A 17,196-nucleotide genomic window follows, 5' to 3' on the forward strand; every position below is an offset into this window, starting at 1 on the left:
CGGGTGACGTCAGGCCGGGGCGGGCCCGGTGCCGGAGCGGATCGGGAGCGGGGCAGGGCCCGCCCGGCCGCGCCGCCCCGCGCAGACAATGGGAGGCGGCGGCAGCCTCCGCCCGCCCGCAGCCGCACCGGGCCGGCGCTGATCGCTGAGCGCGGGGCGGGGAGCCCGTGGGACGGGCCGGCCTCCCGCCATGAGGGCGGCGCGGGGCCCCGGCGTGGGCTGAGGGCGGCGGCGGCGGCGGGACCGGCCCCACTGCTGTCTGCCCTGCGGCGCGGTCTGGGCGCTCTCCCCCTGCGGAGTGCCCGGGGCAGGTGCCGGCCGCCCGGGATTGGGGGTGTGAGAGGGTATCGGGCACGGTGATGGCTCCGTGGGCGCGCCCGGGGTGACCGGGACGGCCGCCGGTTCCCAGCCGCTGCCTGAGCCTCCGCCCGGGGTGTCTGTCACGGCGCAGGGCGAGCCGGGGGGCGGGCGGCAGCCGCGGACCGGCCGCGATCCGCCGCGGGCTCTGAGGCGGCGCCGGTCCCGCGGCGAGGAGCGGCCCGTCCGTCCCCGCATGCCGGCCCCTGCCCCCCGCAGCCCGCTGCCCACCGCGGCCCCGGCGCTCGGGCTGCCATGCTCGCGGCCGCTGAACGGCGCCCGGGCTCGTTCTCCGCCGCGGCCGGCCGCGCCGCCCCGAGCCCCGGCTATGCCGGCCAGCCTTAGCCCGGCCAGCCTTAGCCCGTCCGCTGCGGCCGCCGGGGCGCGGGGGTGGCACCGCTGAGAGCCGCCGGCGCTGCGACAGGACCCCGGGGCTCCAGTTGGCTGCGAGGATGCGAGAGACGACAAGCAGGTCTGGGGGGAGCCTGCTCTGCCCGCCCCTGCTGCGGGGTCTGCGCCAGATGCTGGCTGGAGCCTCCGCCGATGCCTTATAGACTCCCAGGTCAGTCCTCTGGTGCCAGGTGTTGTCACATTATTTACCTGGAAGCAGGTAGAGGGACTGCGGAGGGGTCCGCTGGATGCGCACGTGTGACAAAGTATTGCTTTCAGTAAGTATTGCAGGCTCAAGTGTTGCGCAGTGCTTGTCTGGGTTTAAATCTGCATGCTTCTGTGTTGTGCTGCACTTCCACGACGATTGCACGCCTTGCTGCTCGCTGTGCCCCCAGCCGTGGGACGCGGTGCTGTTTTCATGTGCTCGCCCTGCCCTGCTGGTCCTCAGCCCCTCCCGGGTGATGCTGCGATGCAGGCTCGGAGTTGTGACAGCACTTTAATTGTAGCATCACGTGTGCGGCAGGACACATTGCATCGGAGCAGCTCGCAGCCTCGTGTGCTGAGCTGAAGGCACAGAAGGAGGTCGGTAGCCCAGAGCTTCCTGGGGATCTTAGGGATGCTGGAAACACACGGCTGCTCCACACCACGGTATCAGAAAGAGCAGGATTGGGAAGAGGACTTCGGGAGACTGTGTGGACTGCTCGCAGTTTAGATGGGGTAAACATGACTGACGTCAGACTTGGTGAAAGCTTCCAGCAAAGCTGAACCTGTTCCAGTGCTTTCAGTTTTCCTATTTATCTAACTTTGCAGCAAGTAGAGGCCATTTTATAGCATGCTGCTCTTCAGTCTGGTGATTTCGGAGTGAGTATTTTGACTCTTGAGGTTGCAGATTTAAGGAGGGAAAACTTGGGTCAGAATTGTTACCATATGCATACATAAATATCATACACAGCACTGTAAGCACAGATACTGCATGTGTGGCATGAGATGCTTTTTTCCTGTCTGTAGTCCTTTAGCATGTAGCCCTAGGAGGAGGAGATCTCCAGGAGCCCTGGGTAGTAGCACTGGGCAGGTGAGCAGCAGCACAGCACGTTCTCCCAGGCTTTTGCTCTTGCATACACCCAAAAGCATTTCCCCTGTACATTTTTCATAGTATTGACACCTGTCAGGCTGCTTTCTGACCTGAGATATAGAGACTGACCTTAGGTAGCCAAATTTTTATACAAATTACAAAACAGCACAAGAAACGATGTCCTTAGCAGTGTGCCCTACCTCTAAAATCTGTAAAGTACACATGGCATGTTTAAAAGTTTCCTTTGTTTCCTGAAGCAGCTGTTCCTGGACAGCATAAAGATCTTGCCCTCCCTAAGCCCTGGGGAAGAGAAGCCTGAAAAATAGGGCAGCAAGTGCTTTACTGCTGTTGGTATAGAGACTGCCACTTGGGGAAGAAGTCAGCCTGAGCAGCCCTCTTGTTTCTCTTTTCTAGTAATGGCATGATAAAGTAGAGAAGTACCCAGTTTTGAGGGGGCACTGGGGGTTACAGAGAGAAACAGAGTAATCCCAGATGGCATGGGAGCAATAGCTAGAGTCCTATAGCACAGGAAGAACTATGGGGCAAGTGTTGACAGTAAGAAATCATGCCTGGGCAGGTGAATTAATGGCTTAAAATCACTGACTGTACCTGTGTGTGCAGGTCTGGATGACTTCATCATTCCTGCCCATGTCCAGTAGTGTTCATTTCATGGAGTTTCTTCAGCTGCTGCTCAGGCTGAGAGTGTACAATACTGTGTTTTCCTCATCTCATGCCTCGGTTCTGTGGCATTTCTCACTGATCAAAAGCCCTGGAAGTGACCTGCCTCATTAATATAGATATGCATGCATCCTAGAATATTAATTTTAAATGCTTTCATTTGCTGGTGGAGACCATGACCTATAATAACTTACTGCTAAGGAGAGGGTCTCTCTTTAAGCAATAAGGGGCACTGAGGATATAACCACAGTTTTATTTCAGAAATAGTTGTTCCTGCAATAATGCCACCTCAGAAATCAGCATTAAATGATCACATTGTTACTGCAGCATGAAAGATGTTCAGGATTTGTGCTGTACAGAAGAATTGAGCAAGATTTTGTAGACCAGTGACAGATGATTTGCAAAATAGAAACAGAGCAGTGGTAGTGTGAGTGACGTGGCCTTAGACTGCTTCCATCCCCACCCACAGCTTGTGCTGTATGAGAGAATGTGGTGAGAGAATTCTGGCTTGCTCTGCAAAACAGAAAAATGTCTTCATGCTGCATGGCTTTTTTTACATTGCTCAGCTGTCACACTTGTTCAGTTCAGTCTGTGTGTGCTCATGCAGGGGATGATTTAACACAGAAACTGCTGGTAAAGGAACAGCATAGGAGAGCCAAAGCCCTCAGAGTGGCTCCTCCACACCAGGGTATCTGAGCACAGTGCTTGGGAACAGGCAGGTCCTGCACACCACTGTTAGCTCAGTGTTCAGAATTCTGTGGGGCAATAATTCCATGCTGGGCAGATGCAGCCCCAGTGGGATGTGCAGGAGGTCCTGGACCTTCATCCTTTAATTCTTTTAACCAGTTACTGTCTGTCAGTTTGGTTGGGCAGCATGTTAAAAACATCCAGATGTCCAGGGGAAAATGTGAAAAAAGAGCAAGTGTTGTTAACACTGTTTGCTGCTGAGAACTGCCCATTAATTTTTCATCTGTATTTTCAGCAGTATTTCCCTGTAATAATTCAGGCTGCACTGCCAGGTCATGTGTGGCACAGACAGTTTCTTGCTGCTTGAAGCTTGCTTGGCAAAAGGACTGAAGATCCTTTGGGATGTGTTCTTGTCTGGTACAGCAGTGTGCAGAGATTAGAAAAGCAGCTCTCTGTGCTCTTTTCTTAAAATTGGCCTGTTAGGCAGAGGAGGGCTTGTCCCTTACTGCTGTGCCTTGCTATTCTCTTAGCTCTGTGTCCTGGGCATTGGGTACCACACAAAGGAAGTGCAGAGCTGATGATTGATGGAGGTGTGCCTTTACTACCTGTTGTAATAAAGTGTGGGCAGAGGCAGTGCTCTGAGCTGTGCCTGCCCGTGGGGGACAGCTCAAAACCAGAAATCCTGCTGTTGGAAGAGTTTTTGGGTTAGGCAGTGGGGAGGTCTGTGCAGAGGCTGTAGGTGAGGTGTTTGCAGGTGCTGTGTTTGATCCTCCCTGTCAGAGCAGGCTCTGTGCACCAGGAGCTGTTACCAGGCTGCACAAGGCACGTGCTCCTGCAGCCTCCAGTGAAAACTTGGGCACGTAAATGGCTGGCATCTGTTCAGATCCTTACTGAGGAAAGTCAGTGTTTATTGGAGAGCACTGAGGGAGAAAATGGAGGTGTGGCTTCCAGAATCCTGGAGATTAAACTAACTCCTCTGCTCCCTGTGTTTTCCACTCTCTGTGCCTGCTGTGGTGGCTTATTGAGCTGTTGGTGCAGGTGTGCTTTAAATTCATTGTGGAGGATTCTGGGTTAAGAAAACGCCACTGGATTAAACCAACCCTGAAAAAAAAAAAAAGTAATATTAAACAATATCCAGGTTGTCTGTGTGTCACTGTACAGTTATGTTATATATAACTGTATGTTATGTTATATATAACTAATACAGGCTGTAACTCTGTAAGATGCTGGCTGATATGAACAACCATGTAACCTTAGAGGATTTGTAGCAGAATTGTTCTGCACCTTTAGATGAATCCGGTGCATAACCTGCTGTCATTACTGTGATCAGTAGTAGGCTCTCTCACAATGCAGATGGAAATGAAGCTTGAAAGATGGGTTGTGTTTTAGGGAAATGATTATGAAACTCTCACCAGTTGCGTAGTACTGGTCAAAATCTGACCAGGCAGCTCCTCCCTGTCCCTCCCTGCTGGGACAGTTCAGCTCCCCTCAGGTTGCCACCACCTCTCCTTGTTATGCTAGGGGAAGATAGTGAGAAGTAATTTTGGTGTTATATTGATATTGTTGAATTTGAAGAAGATAATTCCCATGAAAGATACAATCTTCAGAATATTTTTTGTGAAATTATTCTGTCTCCTGGAGATACAGAAATGTGGTTATTTTCATTGCCTTAGTGGAGGAAGCCTTGAAGAACACTTGAGAAACACTCTCTGTAGTTACCTAAAGAACATTAAAACGTTTCTGAGATTGATATGTAGTGGGAAAACTCAATAAATGCACAAATTTGCATGTCTAACTTTTTAGCTCGCTAAAAAATTTTAAATTCTATCATCAAAACCATAATTTTTGGGCAAAACCTTAAATATGTGATTATGTTTGTATCCATGTGGATCTTTGTGGCCTTTGGACAGAGTGAGAGTGCTCCCAGTGCAAGACATTTCCTTGGGCTCAGGCTGTTTAGATTTCCTGTACAATGTATCAGGAGAAAAGCTTATTTGGACAGTGATCTTTATGTTGCTGAGCTCTCATCTTCAGTGCACTGCAAGAGACTTGCTTGTCATGAGATCTTCTGCTGGCTGTAAAAGACAAGAATGTGGAAACTGTTCCTGTAACTTCAGTGCCTGTTAAGCAGGTGGCCCTGCAGAGACCCCCTGAAGTGAGGAAGAGAGAAAAATGAGAAATAACAAAGGATGAAAGGTCTTGAACTTCTCAGAGTTGCAATGTTCAGCCCTGTGGTTGTTGTAGCCCTTCTCCTTTCTCTCAGGCATTGCAAGGTGCATCAGTTGGCTCATCAGCAGTGTGTGAAATGGCTGGACATGGTCCAAAATGCTGCTAATCTGGTGTGTGTTCAGGGCTGGGGTGGGAAAGGAGCATTTGCCTCATTGTTGAGTTCAGGAGAAACCTTGGGGGAAGGTGTTCTCTCTCCCACTCCCTCTCTGCCCCTCCCTTTTTTTCTTTTTTGTCTTTTGGTTTGGTTTTTTGTTTGTTTGGGTTTTTAATGTTTGTGGTTTTGTTGTTGTAGGGTTGTTGTTGTTGTTGTTAGTTTCTTGTGGGTTTTTTTTTGTAGACTAGTGCAGTGCATGCACTTCCAATGACCAGGGTTCCTTTTGAAAGGGACATCTTGGTGTAATTGACACTACAGAATGATGAAAACACTATACAGAAATAATTTTGGAATTGTCATCAGTTATGGTTTGCTTAGGCAGTGATTTTGGTCCCCTGGGAAATGCATGGGGGCACCTTCCCTGCTCCACTGCCCCACTTGGCTCATTTGCTGCCTGGAGCTTTCTCATTTGGGGGCACACCCTGATCTGGGTGAATTCTGGTGGTCTCTTCTAGACACAGGGAGGGCTCTGGCCATGCTGTGCTGGTGCTCCAGAATGTTTGTTTCTACTTCCCATTTTACCAATAGCAGCATATTTCTAAAATGCCTGATCTGGTTAGTCCTGCCCTTGTTATTTCCAGGAGCACTGCCAGGTGTCTGAATAGGAATACCTGGGAGCACCAGATGTTTTGGATTCTGTTTCCTAAGAAAAATTCCCTGCTTTCATTTCTTTGGTGTAGTGTTTTGTTTGGTGTCTGGGGGCATTGGTGGGTGACAGGTATACCTTTGGTAACTTCAGTCTTCTGACAAAAACTGACAGGAAGTTCTCAGTGTCTTTGGGATCAGGAACGGTGGAGGCTTCACTCATTACAGATCATAAAGCCCAGAGAGAAGAGCCTGGAAAACAATCACAAACATAGGGCCATCCATTTCTGTTCCAGATTGAAAAAAAAAATGGGGAGAAAATAGTAATCTGTACTTCTGTGTTTCACTGTGTGTCCAGGTGTACAGAATTATTCTCTGTGGACCCCTAAATGAGTAGGAACAAACCCCAGAATTTGCAGCCCTGAGCTTGTTGGTTTATTACTCCACTTAGAGCCAAATTTCTTCTTTTAAAAAGATGCTGCTTGTGCCTGTACAAGGCTGAGGGCTCAGATGTGATACCCAGTATGGTTTGCTGCTCTCAGCTCTAATAAATGCAGGTTCTGAGGGCTCAGATATGATACCCAGTGTGGCTTGATGCTCTAATAAATGCAGGTGCTGGGGGTTCAGGTATGATCCCCAGTGTGGCTTGGTGCTCTCAGCTCTAACAAATACAGGTTCTGAGGGCTCAGATGTGATACCCAGTGTGGTTTGCTGCTCAGCTCTAATAATGCAGGTGCTGGTAGCCATCTAGGGAGAGTGGCATTACCTGTGTGGAGCCCTGTTCCCTGCAGGGCAGGTGTGGCCATTTTTGCAGGTGCCTGGGCTGTGTTTCTCAGGGAGAGGAGCTCAGCAGGGCCAGGTCTGTGCCAGTCTCTGCAGTGGACGTGCTCTGCCTGGCAATGGGGAGGGAGGAGACAGCGGTGTGGACTGCACTGCAGCACACTGCAGCATTCCTGGAACAAAGATCTGCTGGGCAAACGGGGCTGCTGCTGCTGCTGTGTGCTGACCACAGCTGAGGGACAGGGCCCTCAGAGTACCAGCAGTGTGTGCTGATACAGCTGCCAGTCCTTTCCCAGGGGCTTTGCAATTAACAGGACAAGTGAAGGATTAGTAAGGCACTAATAATAAATCTTTTGGATTAGTGAGCTCACCTCTGACATGAGGTTAGATGGGAGGTGCTGGCCACAGTCCTTTGTCCCTGGCCCTTGAGCAGCCAGAGGGGGATGCTGAAGCTGGCCAGGAGGGAGTGGAGCTCTTGCCTGCTGTCAGACCACAGCAACCTCTTGGTGAGAAGGGGATGTCTCCAGCCCCTGGAGCTGAGCTGTCTTGTACCAATGGTCTGCAATATTGTCCTTAGTGCAGTACAGCAGGGATCCACATCTCTCCAATACCTTCTACTGAGGGCTATGCCTCAGTGTAGCATAGAATACTCCTACAGCCTTCCAGGGAGGGCTCTGTGTTCTTGGAGAAGACTGACATGTTTAAAACCTCATCAGAGTGTGTCTATTTTGGTGCACACGCTCCTTTTGCTGTCACTGGGAGTGGTTCTGGGTTTATGAGTGTTCTGCACCACCACCATCTCTATGGATGCATGAAACTGAACAGTATGGGGGTTGTCTCTCCCTTAGAGTTTGCTACCTGTGCTCTTAGCATGATATCAAGATTCATTAAATGTTCCCTATACACAAAACAGGCCTGCCCAGCTTCACATGAGCTGCATGAAACTGCAGAAGGAGCTCTGCACTCGCAGCCATTCCCTCTGCACTGACTGGCCCTATCCAGAGAATCATTCCCTCAGCTCATCTCTGTGGGATCAGTTCAGCAATGATCTGTTAATCTGTCTGAACCTCCCTGCTCCACCACTCAAGCCTTAGGAGCTGTAGGATAGTGCTGTGTTAAAATGCAATGAGGGGAAAATCAGTAACACAGATTTCTGCAGGGACCAGAGGGCTCCAGAGTTTCAGAGTGGTGTTACAGGATTGTCAGTGCCCATACTCCAAATTGTGGTGGTTCTGTTTCTGGCCCTTGGCTGAAGCTGTTTTCCAAGAAAGGAAGCCTGCCAGGGAAGGAACAAGTGCCCTGTTAAAGGCTACTTTTCCTAAGCACAGAAGGAAGCAGAGGTGTCTTTTTCTTCCAGATACCATTATTGCATGATTCCAGGTTGCAGGCCAAGCTGAATTCAGGGCCTTGTAAAGTAGAGGGGTGACTAAAATGGCAGATGTGATCTTACTGAAATGCTCAGTGAATGGGAATATTTGCTTAGTGTTTGTGTTTTGAAAGACTTTGCATTACCCCTTGTATTGTGTGCCTACAGCTGGATTCACAGGGAAAGGGATTTGTCCTCTGCCTGCATTTCTCATTTTTCTGTCCGTTTCTGTAAGGAAGTTCTCTGGAATTGCAGTTAAAAGGTTGCTGCAGGAGGTGGAAGAACTAGGATGAAGAGAAAGTGTGTGTGTGTGTGTGCATTTCCAAGTGGAGCAAACCTCCTCTATCACTTCCAGAATAGCTATTTGTGACTTGAGCTTCCTTTCCATGGAAATGTCCTTACTGTGGCTTTCTCCAACCCAGATAACCAGTTCAGGATGTCCATACTGGAGCGACTGGAGCAGATGGAGAGGAGAATGGCTGAAATGACAGGCTCCCAGCAACACAAACAAGGAGTGGGAGGCGGGAGCAATGGGAATGGGAACAGTGGAACACAGGTGCAGGTATGAACCCTTCTGTGTCCAGACACAGCTTTATGCTTTCTTACCAGAGGTTTTTTTGTGAGGTGGGGTTTGGAAAGGGTTATAGTTTGTCCTAAGTGACAAGTCTAGTTTGTGGGTGTCTAACAGCAGCTGGTTTTTGGTCACATTTGCCACTGTCTCAGTACTTGTAGGAATGGAAGGCTGCCTGTTCAGGGCAAGCTGCAGCTCCTCTCAGTAATAGAAGCTTCTTTGAGCCAGGTTTCATAAACTCTTGGAGGTCTTTTACTCACCTAAGATAGCTCAGCTACTTTTGGAGGCATAAAATCATCAGGATGGCTTCTGTTGCAGTGTTGGAAACAACAAGGTTTAATAAAAGGCCAGATAACAAACAGAAAAACCGAGCTAGGTGCAAGAGGTTCTCGCTTCTGGTAAAACACCTCACAAAAGCCATTAGTTTCTGTGTTCTCTTCTTTTTCTAGTAAATTGTTTAGATGGGACTTCTTGGCTTCTGTCTGATTAGCTATCCTTAAGTTTGAGGTGAAGTCCCCAAGGTCTTATGCAGTGTCTTTTTCACCTAATCGAGGAGAGAAACTTCTGGGCTTCTTTTTGAGGGGACAAAGGATAGTTTTGTCACTCAGTCAATGAGAGGCACATTCCCATTCCTCTCCGTGGTTAACTGGGATGTGTGTGGTGTTCCAGTGCGTTTCTGGGACTGGGACCCTGGGCAGCTGCTTTGAGAGCCGTGTGGTGGTGGTGTGTGAGAAGATGATGAGTCGTGCGTGCTGGGCGAAGTCCAAACACTTGATCCACTCAAAGACTTTCCGAGGAATGACCCTGCTCCATCTGGCTGCTGCCCAGGGCTATGCTACCCTCATCCAGACCCTCATCAAGTGGCGGTAAGACCCAGCCTTGGACTCTGGGCTGTCAGCACAGGCATGGCAGGAGCATCTATGAACTTTGCTCAGTCCACATTTCTGGGTGTCTTGTACAAAGAGCCAAGCCCTTGAACTCGTTCCCATGCCCTGATCTGATGGGACCTGTCTCTTGAGAATTGCTGGATCTATCATGCTCTTCATGCCTGTGGTGGGGGCACTGTCTGTAGTAAATACACCTGTTGTGGGCATGTAGTAAATATGTGTGTGTGACCTCTTCTCTATGGTACAGAGCTTTGGATAAATCTGTGCTTAGACAATGATATTGACATGGTTACAGAGCATCTTTCCTTCTCTTGTTTTCCCTGCAGCACCAAACATGCAGACAGCATTGATCTGGAGCTGGAAGTTGACCCTTTGAATGTGGATCATTTCTCCTGCACTCCTCTGGTAAGAGCAGGGTCTGAAACTTCTGAGAGAGTCTGAGGACACTTTGGGGAGTTCTTTCTGATGTGTCATTTTCCTGAAGTGTTTCACTCTCTGTAGAGTGGATGTTCCTGCTGTGTAAATGGTAAGGCATAGTGCTGTCAGCTTCCTGGCATTTTGTTGAGAGAGGGCACACAAAACAAAACTTTGTCATTGAGAAACACGAGGAAAGGAGACAGACAGATAGTTCTGGTTAGTGTTTTACATAGAATCTAGTCTCCACTATCAGGGTGTGAAAAGGACTTTACACGCCTTCTTTCACATTGTCCTCTGTGACTGTTTAACTGTAGAGGTTGTAAAGTTACAAACTGTCTTGGTCTCTGGAGTCACGAAATCATGACTGAGAACTTAAACAGGCAAAAAGCCAAAACAGATGGAACCAGAACTGCCAGTTTACAACTTGAGTATTGATTTTATGGTTTCCAACCTTTGGTCCTGACTGCATGTTCCTATCTCGGAGATTCCTTTGTGTATGAAGCTGTTCTGTCTCTGCAGTGATGTGAATGCCGCTAAAAGAACTCAAAACAGAAGAAACCAAACTGTCAGCTTTATTTGTCAATTGGAGGTTTCTCTGTTGTAGGAGAGAATAGCATATATTCAGTCCCCTATGTTGGGTTGGGTTAGAACATTTATAAACATGATCTGCTGCCCTTGAGCATGTCATGGTTTTGTATCAGAAGAGTTTTTCCTTGAGCTGGGATTAACAAGACAGGAGAAGGCATGTCTCCAGTGGGTTATTACCTTTTCTTCTTTAGATGTGGGCCTGTGCCCTGGGCCACATGGATGCAGCAGTGGTGCTGTACAAGTGGGACCGCCGCGCCATCTCCATCCCCGACTCCCTGGGCAGGCTGCCCCTGGCCATCGCTCGCTCCCGGGGCCACGTCAAGCTGGCAGAGTGCTTGGAGCAGCTGCAGAGAGATGAGCAAACTCAGCTTGGGCAGAACCCCAGGATTCAGTGCCCCTCGAGCACAGACTCCAACACAGAGAGCTGGGTGTCCCAGTGGCAGAGTGAGCTTGTTGCCTCTCAGGAGCCCCAGAAGGGAGTCACAGTGATTTCCAGTACAAACACAGGTAAAGCATCCATTCAGCTCTGTTTTGCTGACATTTAAGGTGTGAAAATGTGGGGGTGAGGAGCTCACCTGGGCAGCAGGTTCCACCTGTGGCCTTGCTGTCCATGATTAATTCTTTTCTGGTGCTGCATACACTTGCATAAGCATCAGGAGGAGGAGTGAATGCCTGCTTTGGAAACGCTTGTGTGTCTTAGGAGTGGCTGAGACAGTATCTTCCCTGGGTGGTTGTTACTCCCTTTGCACATCCTGTCAGGTGTCCATAGAGCACAGCACAAACTTTAGCCTGAGGCAGAAGCTGTTGATGTTCCTATAGCACTCGTGAGTTGCATGTTTAGTTTTGACCATTGATCTGTTTGTTTACAGAGCTGAGGCGGCCAAGATCAGAACCTTCCAGCTATTACAGCAGTGAGACTCAGAAAGATTACCCTGCACCCAAAAAGCATAAGCTGAGCCCTGAGTATTTTCAAGCCCGGCAAGAGAAGCTGCTTTCCACTGCACTGAGCCTGGAACAGCCAAGCATTAGGAAGCAGAACTCCAGCTCCAAGCAATCCTCCACTGAGACAATCAGCCCCAGTGAAGGGCTGAGGGACTATGGCCGGGAGCTCTCCCAGCACATCCCAGAAGTTACTGGGTACCGGGGCTCTGGCAGCCAAGCAGGCATCAAGTGGAACCCAAAAGACATTTATATTGGTGTGTCTGCAGTGCAGGTGGCTGGGAGCCAGAAGGGGAAGGAGGCCGTGGCCCATCGGCTCCGCCAGCGGGAGCAGATGAATGTGTTGATGATGGCTGACAGGGAGATGGTGGATGCAGAACTCTTGTCCTACAGGGACAGCACAGGGGATGAGGACTGTTTACACCACATGGATGAACTGCAGGTAAACACACCCACACATACAAGATCAGCAGTCTCTGAGAGCATGGAGGCTGCACAGAGGATCCTGACCTTGGGAAATTCCCATGGAAGCCTCTAGAGGCTGTGAATTGTGCTTTGAGGAAGGAGGTGGTCACACAGTTAATGTACTTTCTTCCAATTTCAGTGCAGATATAAAGTCTAATGGTTAGCATTTAGGGTTGTACGTTTCAACAACGTACAGAATGTACAAAATTGTTTGCAGATGTACAAGGAAAAAGGAAAAAGCAGAGCCTAATCACAGCAGTGCATGTGACTCAGGTGGCCCAATAGTCCTGTGGGAACTGGGCAGAAGTCCTTACAAAGACAGTGTGAGAGAGGTAGTGCTGTGCTTGCAGGTCTGGCCTCTGCACTTCAGGGGGAAGGAGGTAGGAAAGATTGGAGAGTGGAGGAGACAGTGGATTTGGGAGGAAGAATCCCACTAGGTATGGAATAGACGAAATAAAAATATAACAGAAGCAGGAGAGATATATCAGATGTAGTCACAGGGAGAAAGATACTGTGGTTGTCTGAGCAAATGGGTAATGGGAACACAGCCTTACCTATTCTGCCTTGGCATCTCTGGGTGTTTTCTGGCTGGTGTAACATGGGTGAAGCAGAGCATTGCAAAACAAGAAGAGTTCTTCTTCTGAGTTGAAAATTCCTGTGAAACTTGCTGAGCTGAGGGATGCCATTCAGAAGGGTTCCTGACAATGTTTTGTCCCAAGATTTTAAATTTCTCTTGATGTCCCTTTATTGTCCTCACGCACTCTACTGCACATCTCAGCAAAAGAGTGGCAATGTTACTTTTCCTTTGGAAATAACATAGCAGTGACAGCTGTAGAGGGAGAGCCCAGAGACCTTTCTCCAGATCTTTTGGGTTCCCCATAAAGGGAAAAAGATGTCCAGAGAATATGAAACCCTGCAGTGCTTGGTCTGAAGAATCAGAAAATCAACTGAGCACTGGTTAATGGGCTTCACTCCACTGTTGAAACAAACAGTAGGTTTGGGCAAAATGGGGAATTCTGTCTAAAGCTGGGCTGTAACGTGGAAGCACAAGGCACCTTCTTTCAGGCAGCTAAAGTTTGCTGTTCCTTCCCCCTTGGCAGGTGAACATGATGACACTTGCAGAGCACATCATTGAAGCTACGCCTGACAGGATCAAGCGAGAGAATTTTGTGCCAATGGAGTCGCTGCTGGTGGAGAGGACAGACAGTGCTGCCATGAGCACCACCATGAGCTGGCTGGCCAGTTACCTTGCTGATGTTGATCACTTGCCCAGTGCTGCACAGATCAGGTCAGTGAGAGCTCTGAGGTTGGGTTTTGGTGTGGTGTGAGCACTAGGCAGCATGTTCTGACTCTTTAGCCTGCAGGTGCCAGTTCTTAGTGAGGCTCAGTTCTGGCCTTCCTGGCCCAGGCACACTCCTATGCTCAGATGTGTTGTTGCCAACACATCTACAAATTCATGGAATGGAGTTTTCACTCCAGCACCACATCTGTGCAGTGCAGGACAGGCAGGCTCAGGGGTGTGGGATGTTGCTTGGAGAGAGAGACAGGAGCATAAACTTTTATCTTAAACTCAGAAATGTTGCTGTCCTTCTCTGTGATGTAAACCCAAGTGCTTTGTAAGCCAATAATTCCTACTGTGATTGGTATTTCAGAAGTCTGTATAGTGAACCCCTGACCCCTTCTTCGAACACCAGCTTGAGCCCTGCAGGCTCTCCAATCAGTGAAATAGCTTTTGAGAAACCCAGCCTTCCCTCGGCAGCAGACTGGTCTGAATTTCTGAGTGCATCCACCAGCGAGAAGGTAGAAAATGAGTTTGCACAGTTAACTCTGTCTGATCATGAGCAGAGAGAACTCTATGAAGCTGCCAAACTCGTCCAGACAGTATTCAGGAAATACAAGGTATGTGGCTCAAATGTCCAGTGTCTTCCTTGATGGGGGTGTGTGAGAGAGAGAGTATAATTTGTTACTAACCAAAATGTGGGTAATATCTACTCCAGGGACAAAAATATGGTTTCTGTCATAACCTTTTCAATGCTTCTGACATTTGCTTGTTGATGTTTGCCCCACAAGTACTGTGTAGGAAGTGTGTAAGATGTGCATGCCATGCCATGCCGTGCTGTGACAGAGCAGCCCTCACAAAGCACATCCTCAAAATGTACAGTACCCTCTTGGGACTTTAGTGCTCACAGTGACCCTGACATAGGTTAGAAAGTCTCTTTTGCCAGCCCAGCAGTCAAAGAAGGAGTCAGAACTCTTTAGTTCTCGTTCTCAAGGTTGTTTACTATTTCTTATTTATAAAATTCTTTCTCCTGGCCTGCCAAGGTCTGCTCAGCAGGACAGACAGAGGCACTCTGCTTGCCCCCAGGCAGTGTTATCTTTTTATATTAAAAACTACGTGTACACTATTTACCATAACTTCCCAATACCTATGTTAGACAGTGAGCTTCTACTCTAAACCCATCTAAAAGTGCCACCATCACAGCAGAAGATGGAGGCCAAGAAGAAGGAGAAAGGCTGGACACACCCAGATTCCTCCATCTTGCCCCCTGAACTCCCATTCTAAAAACCCAAAAAAATCTATTTTTCACTCCATGACAAACTGATTATTATTCTGCTTAGACTTTTGTGGCTTGCAGATCCTCATATAAGGTTGGCAATTTGCTCCATGGGTCATAATCAAAACCACAGGTGTCTTGGGTTCTGTGGCAAGGTCTCTGAGCCACCTGGCAGGGGTTTTGGCAATCCAGGACAGTCAGAGGGATGTCCTGAATTCCAACAGTACCCCAGAGCTTCTGCTTAATTGCCCATTAGGTGTAAAGATGCATTTTGAAGGTTTATTCCTTATGTGAGTTGACAGCAGCGGCATCTCCAGGAGATGCCTAGGCCTGAGTTGGAGCAGGCAGTGTTGACAGGAGAGGTTTTCCCTGCAAGCAGACAGGAGCCAGGTCACCTGTGCTGGGTTTTGGTGCACTCTGCCTGATGCTGCTCCTTCCTCTGTCCCCACAGGGTCGTCCTCTCCGGGAACAGCAGGAGGTGGCTGCTGCTGTTATTCAGCGCTGCTACCGAAAGTACAAACAGGTAATCCAGAAAGTAAAATCTTATTAACCCGTGTGAGTGCCATGAATGCACCCCTGCCCACCCCAACAGTGGGCATTGTCCCACTGTTCCTCTCCTGTGCTTTTCAGCATGCAGTAATTAAATACCTTGCTCAGGCAAAATTGAAAAGGGAAGAAGATTTGTGTTCTGATTCTTAGTTTTGGAGGAAATCCTTAAATTTGTTTGTGATGATGTCTGTGGTTTTGCTGTGAGATGGAGGGCTGTGATGTATTCCATATTGGCCTTTGTGCATGCTACAGCCTGAGGATTCTCTGACTAGTTGCTTGCCAAATTTCATTGTGAAATTGAAGTTGGTTTTGCCTTTGATAAAGGTGAAGATGAAAAATAGGTTGTTTTATTTTGCACATACTAAACTTTTAAACTATGGGAAGTCACATATTGTAGGTTGATGCAAGTTTTTCCAGGACTGAGACTGTTCTCCAGACTCTGGTTGGAGACATGTTTTCAGGCTGAGTTCTCAACCCCAGAAAGAGAAGATACCTTTGCTTTTTGATTTTTGGTTAGGTTTTTTTGTTGGTGGTTTTTTGTTTGGTTGGTTTGGGTTTTTTGTTTTGTTTCATTTTGGAGGTTTTTTGATTTGGTTTTGAGGAGTTTTTTTTTTGTGAGGACTAGAGCCCACATTCCTCTTCATACTTTACCTGCTAGACACAATCTGTCTAATGCCTGGCAGCATGGTAACAGAAAGGGAGGCAAGACACTCATGCTCTTTTACAGCCCTCAAAAACATTTGTTTGGGAAGTCTTTCTAGTGTTAGGTGATTGCATTGTGGTTCACATCCAACCCATCACATGGCTTTCATTCTGGAGTGATGCTTCCTGTAGTAGGGAAGCTTAATTCCATTCAAAAACTGCTTGAAAATTGCTTTGTCTTGGATCCTGGAATCACTTCTTTCTGAAAGAAGATTGTTTGGGTCTTTTGGTTTGTTTTGCATTTTTATTTGCAGAACTAACATTAACTATGTATTTTTCTGTTTCTCCCCAAGCTTACTTGGATAGCCTTGAAGGTAATACAAATACAAACACTATTTTGGAAACAGTTCCCTCTGGGTCACTAATTGTCACACTCAGTACAAACAAGGAGAATCTGGCATTTTGGAGAAACATTTTAATAGTATCCAATAATAAATGCCTGTGGTTGAGAAATCAGTGACAAACCAGACTTTCTGGGAGTTTTGTAAGGACTGCTGTGCCACAGTTGCATCAGTTCCCATGAGCAGGGATGGGCTGAGCTGCTGGGAGGGATTTGCAGCAGTTTCCATAGGAGAGGCTTTAGTGCTCCTGATCAGCTGTCACTTACTGACCTTGGGGCATTTGTGGGGCACAGAACATTTATCCCACCTGTGAGCCAGTGTCCTCTGCATTCTGCTTGCCTGCTGAAGTATTTAGACCATTCATCTTTGAAATACCTGTGTGCTGAGTTCCTAAAACCAGCATCTCAGTAACGTTGCTGCTTATGCTGGAGGCACAGTTGTTGGTGCCACTGTTAAACTGTTCAGTCAGTAATTCTCTGCTGGAAAAATGGATTTCCCAGCTGTGCAACACCTTGGTCTGGTCAGATTCTAGAGTCAAATGAGCTTTTCTCAGGGCTAGCAGGAAGCAAGGTGTGCTTTTCCTGGAGAGGATGTGTCCCTGGGGTGATGCTCCATCCACAGCTCCCCCTGCCCTGTGGGTTTGGGTCAGCTCAGAGCTGTTCTGTCACCACGAGTGGGCTGAGCTCTGGGCACTGAGCTCCCCAAGGCTTTCCTCTTTGGGGAGAAGCTCAGGTGACATCCCCACTGATCCCCTTTGCAGAGAGAAGAAAGGAACAAGAGAAGGACAGGGTGCAGCTCCTCAGGGCTTAGAGCTGCATGCAGACATGGTGGGGTCTGGTCTGTGCAGTGACTGCTGATTTCTCTTTCCTGTGCCTTATTCCTCT

At 48.4% G+C, this 17,196-nt stretch overlaps 1 protein-coding gene across 5 annotated transcripts in view; it reads left to right on the forward strand.

Annotated features, from left to right (window-relative positions):
* The window catches only part of CAMTA1 (calmodulin binding transcription activator 1), a 241,005-nt gene that overhangs the window by 204,077 nt on the left and 19,732 nt on the right, over positions 1-17,196 (forward strand). For 3 of the 5 annotated variants that reach the window (XM_059487707.1, XM_059487702.1, XM_059487703.1), the window contains exons 11-19: positions 8,721-8,860; positions 9,539-9,735; positions 10,083-10,161; positions 10,953-11,268; positions 11,631-12,142; positions 13,266-13,453; positions 13,818-14,064; positions 15,172-15,243; positions 16,265-16,285. In XM_059487707.1, coding sequence (XP_059343690.1) covers positions 8,721-8,860; positions 9,539-9,735; positions 10,083-10,161; positions 10,953-11,268; positions 11,631-12,142; positions 13,266-13,453; positions 13,818-14,064; positions 15,172-15,243; positions 16,265-16,285 — 1,772 coding nt within the window. Of the gene's footprint in view, positions 1-604; positions 1,026-8,720; positions 8,861-9,538; positions 9,736-10,082; positions 10,162-10,952; positions 11,269-11,630; positions 12,143-13,265; positions 13,454-13,817; positions 14,065-15,171; positions 15,244-16,264; positions 16,286-17,196 lie in introns of those variants that run through there. The other 2 variants (XM_059487706.1, XM_059487704.1) reach the window with 2 other exon arrangements.

The sequence above is a fragment of the Ammospiza nelsoni genome, chromosome 22, assembly GCF_027579445.1.
Source record: "Ammospiza nelsoni isolate bAmmNel1 chromosome 22, bAmmNel1.pri, whole genome shotgun sequence".
NCBI classification, from domain to species: domain Eukaryota; kingdom Metazoa; phylum Chordata; class Aves; order Passeriformes; family Passerellidae; genus Ammospiza; species Ammospiza nelsoni.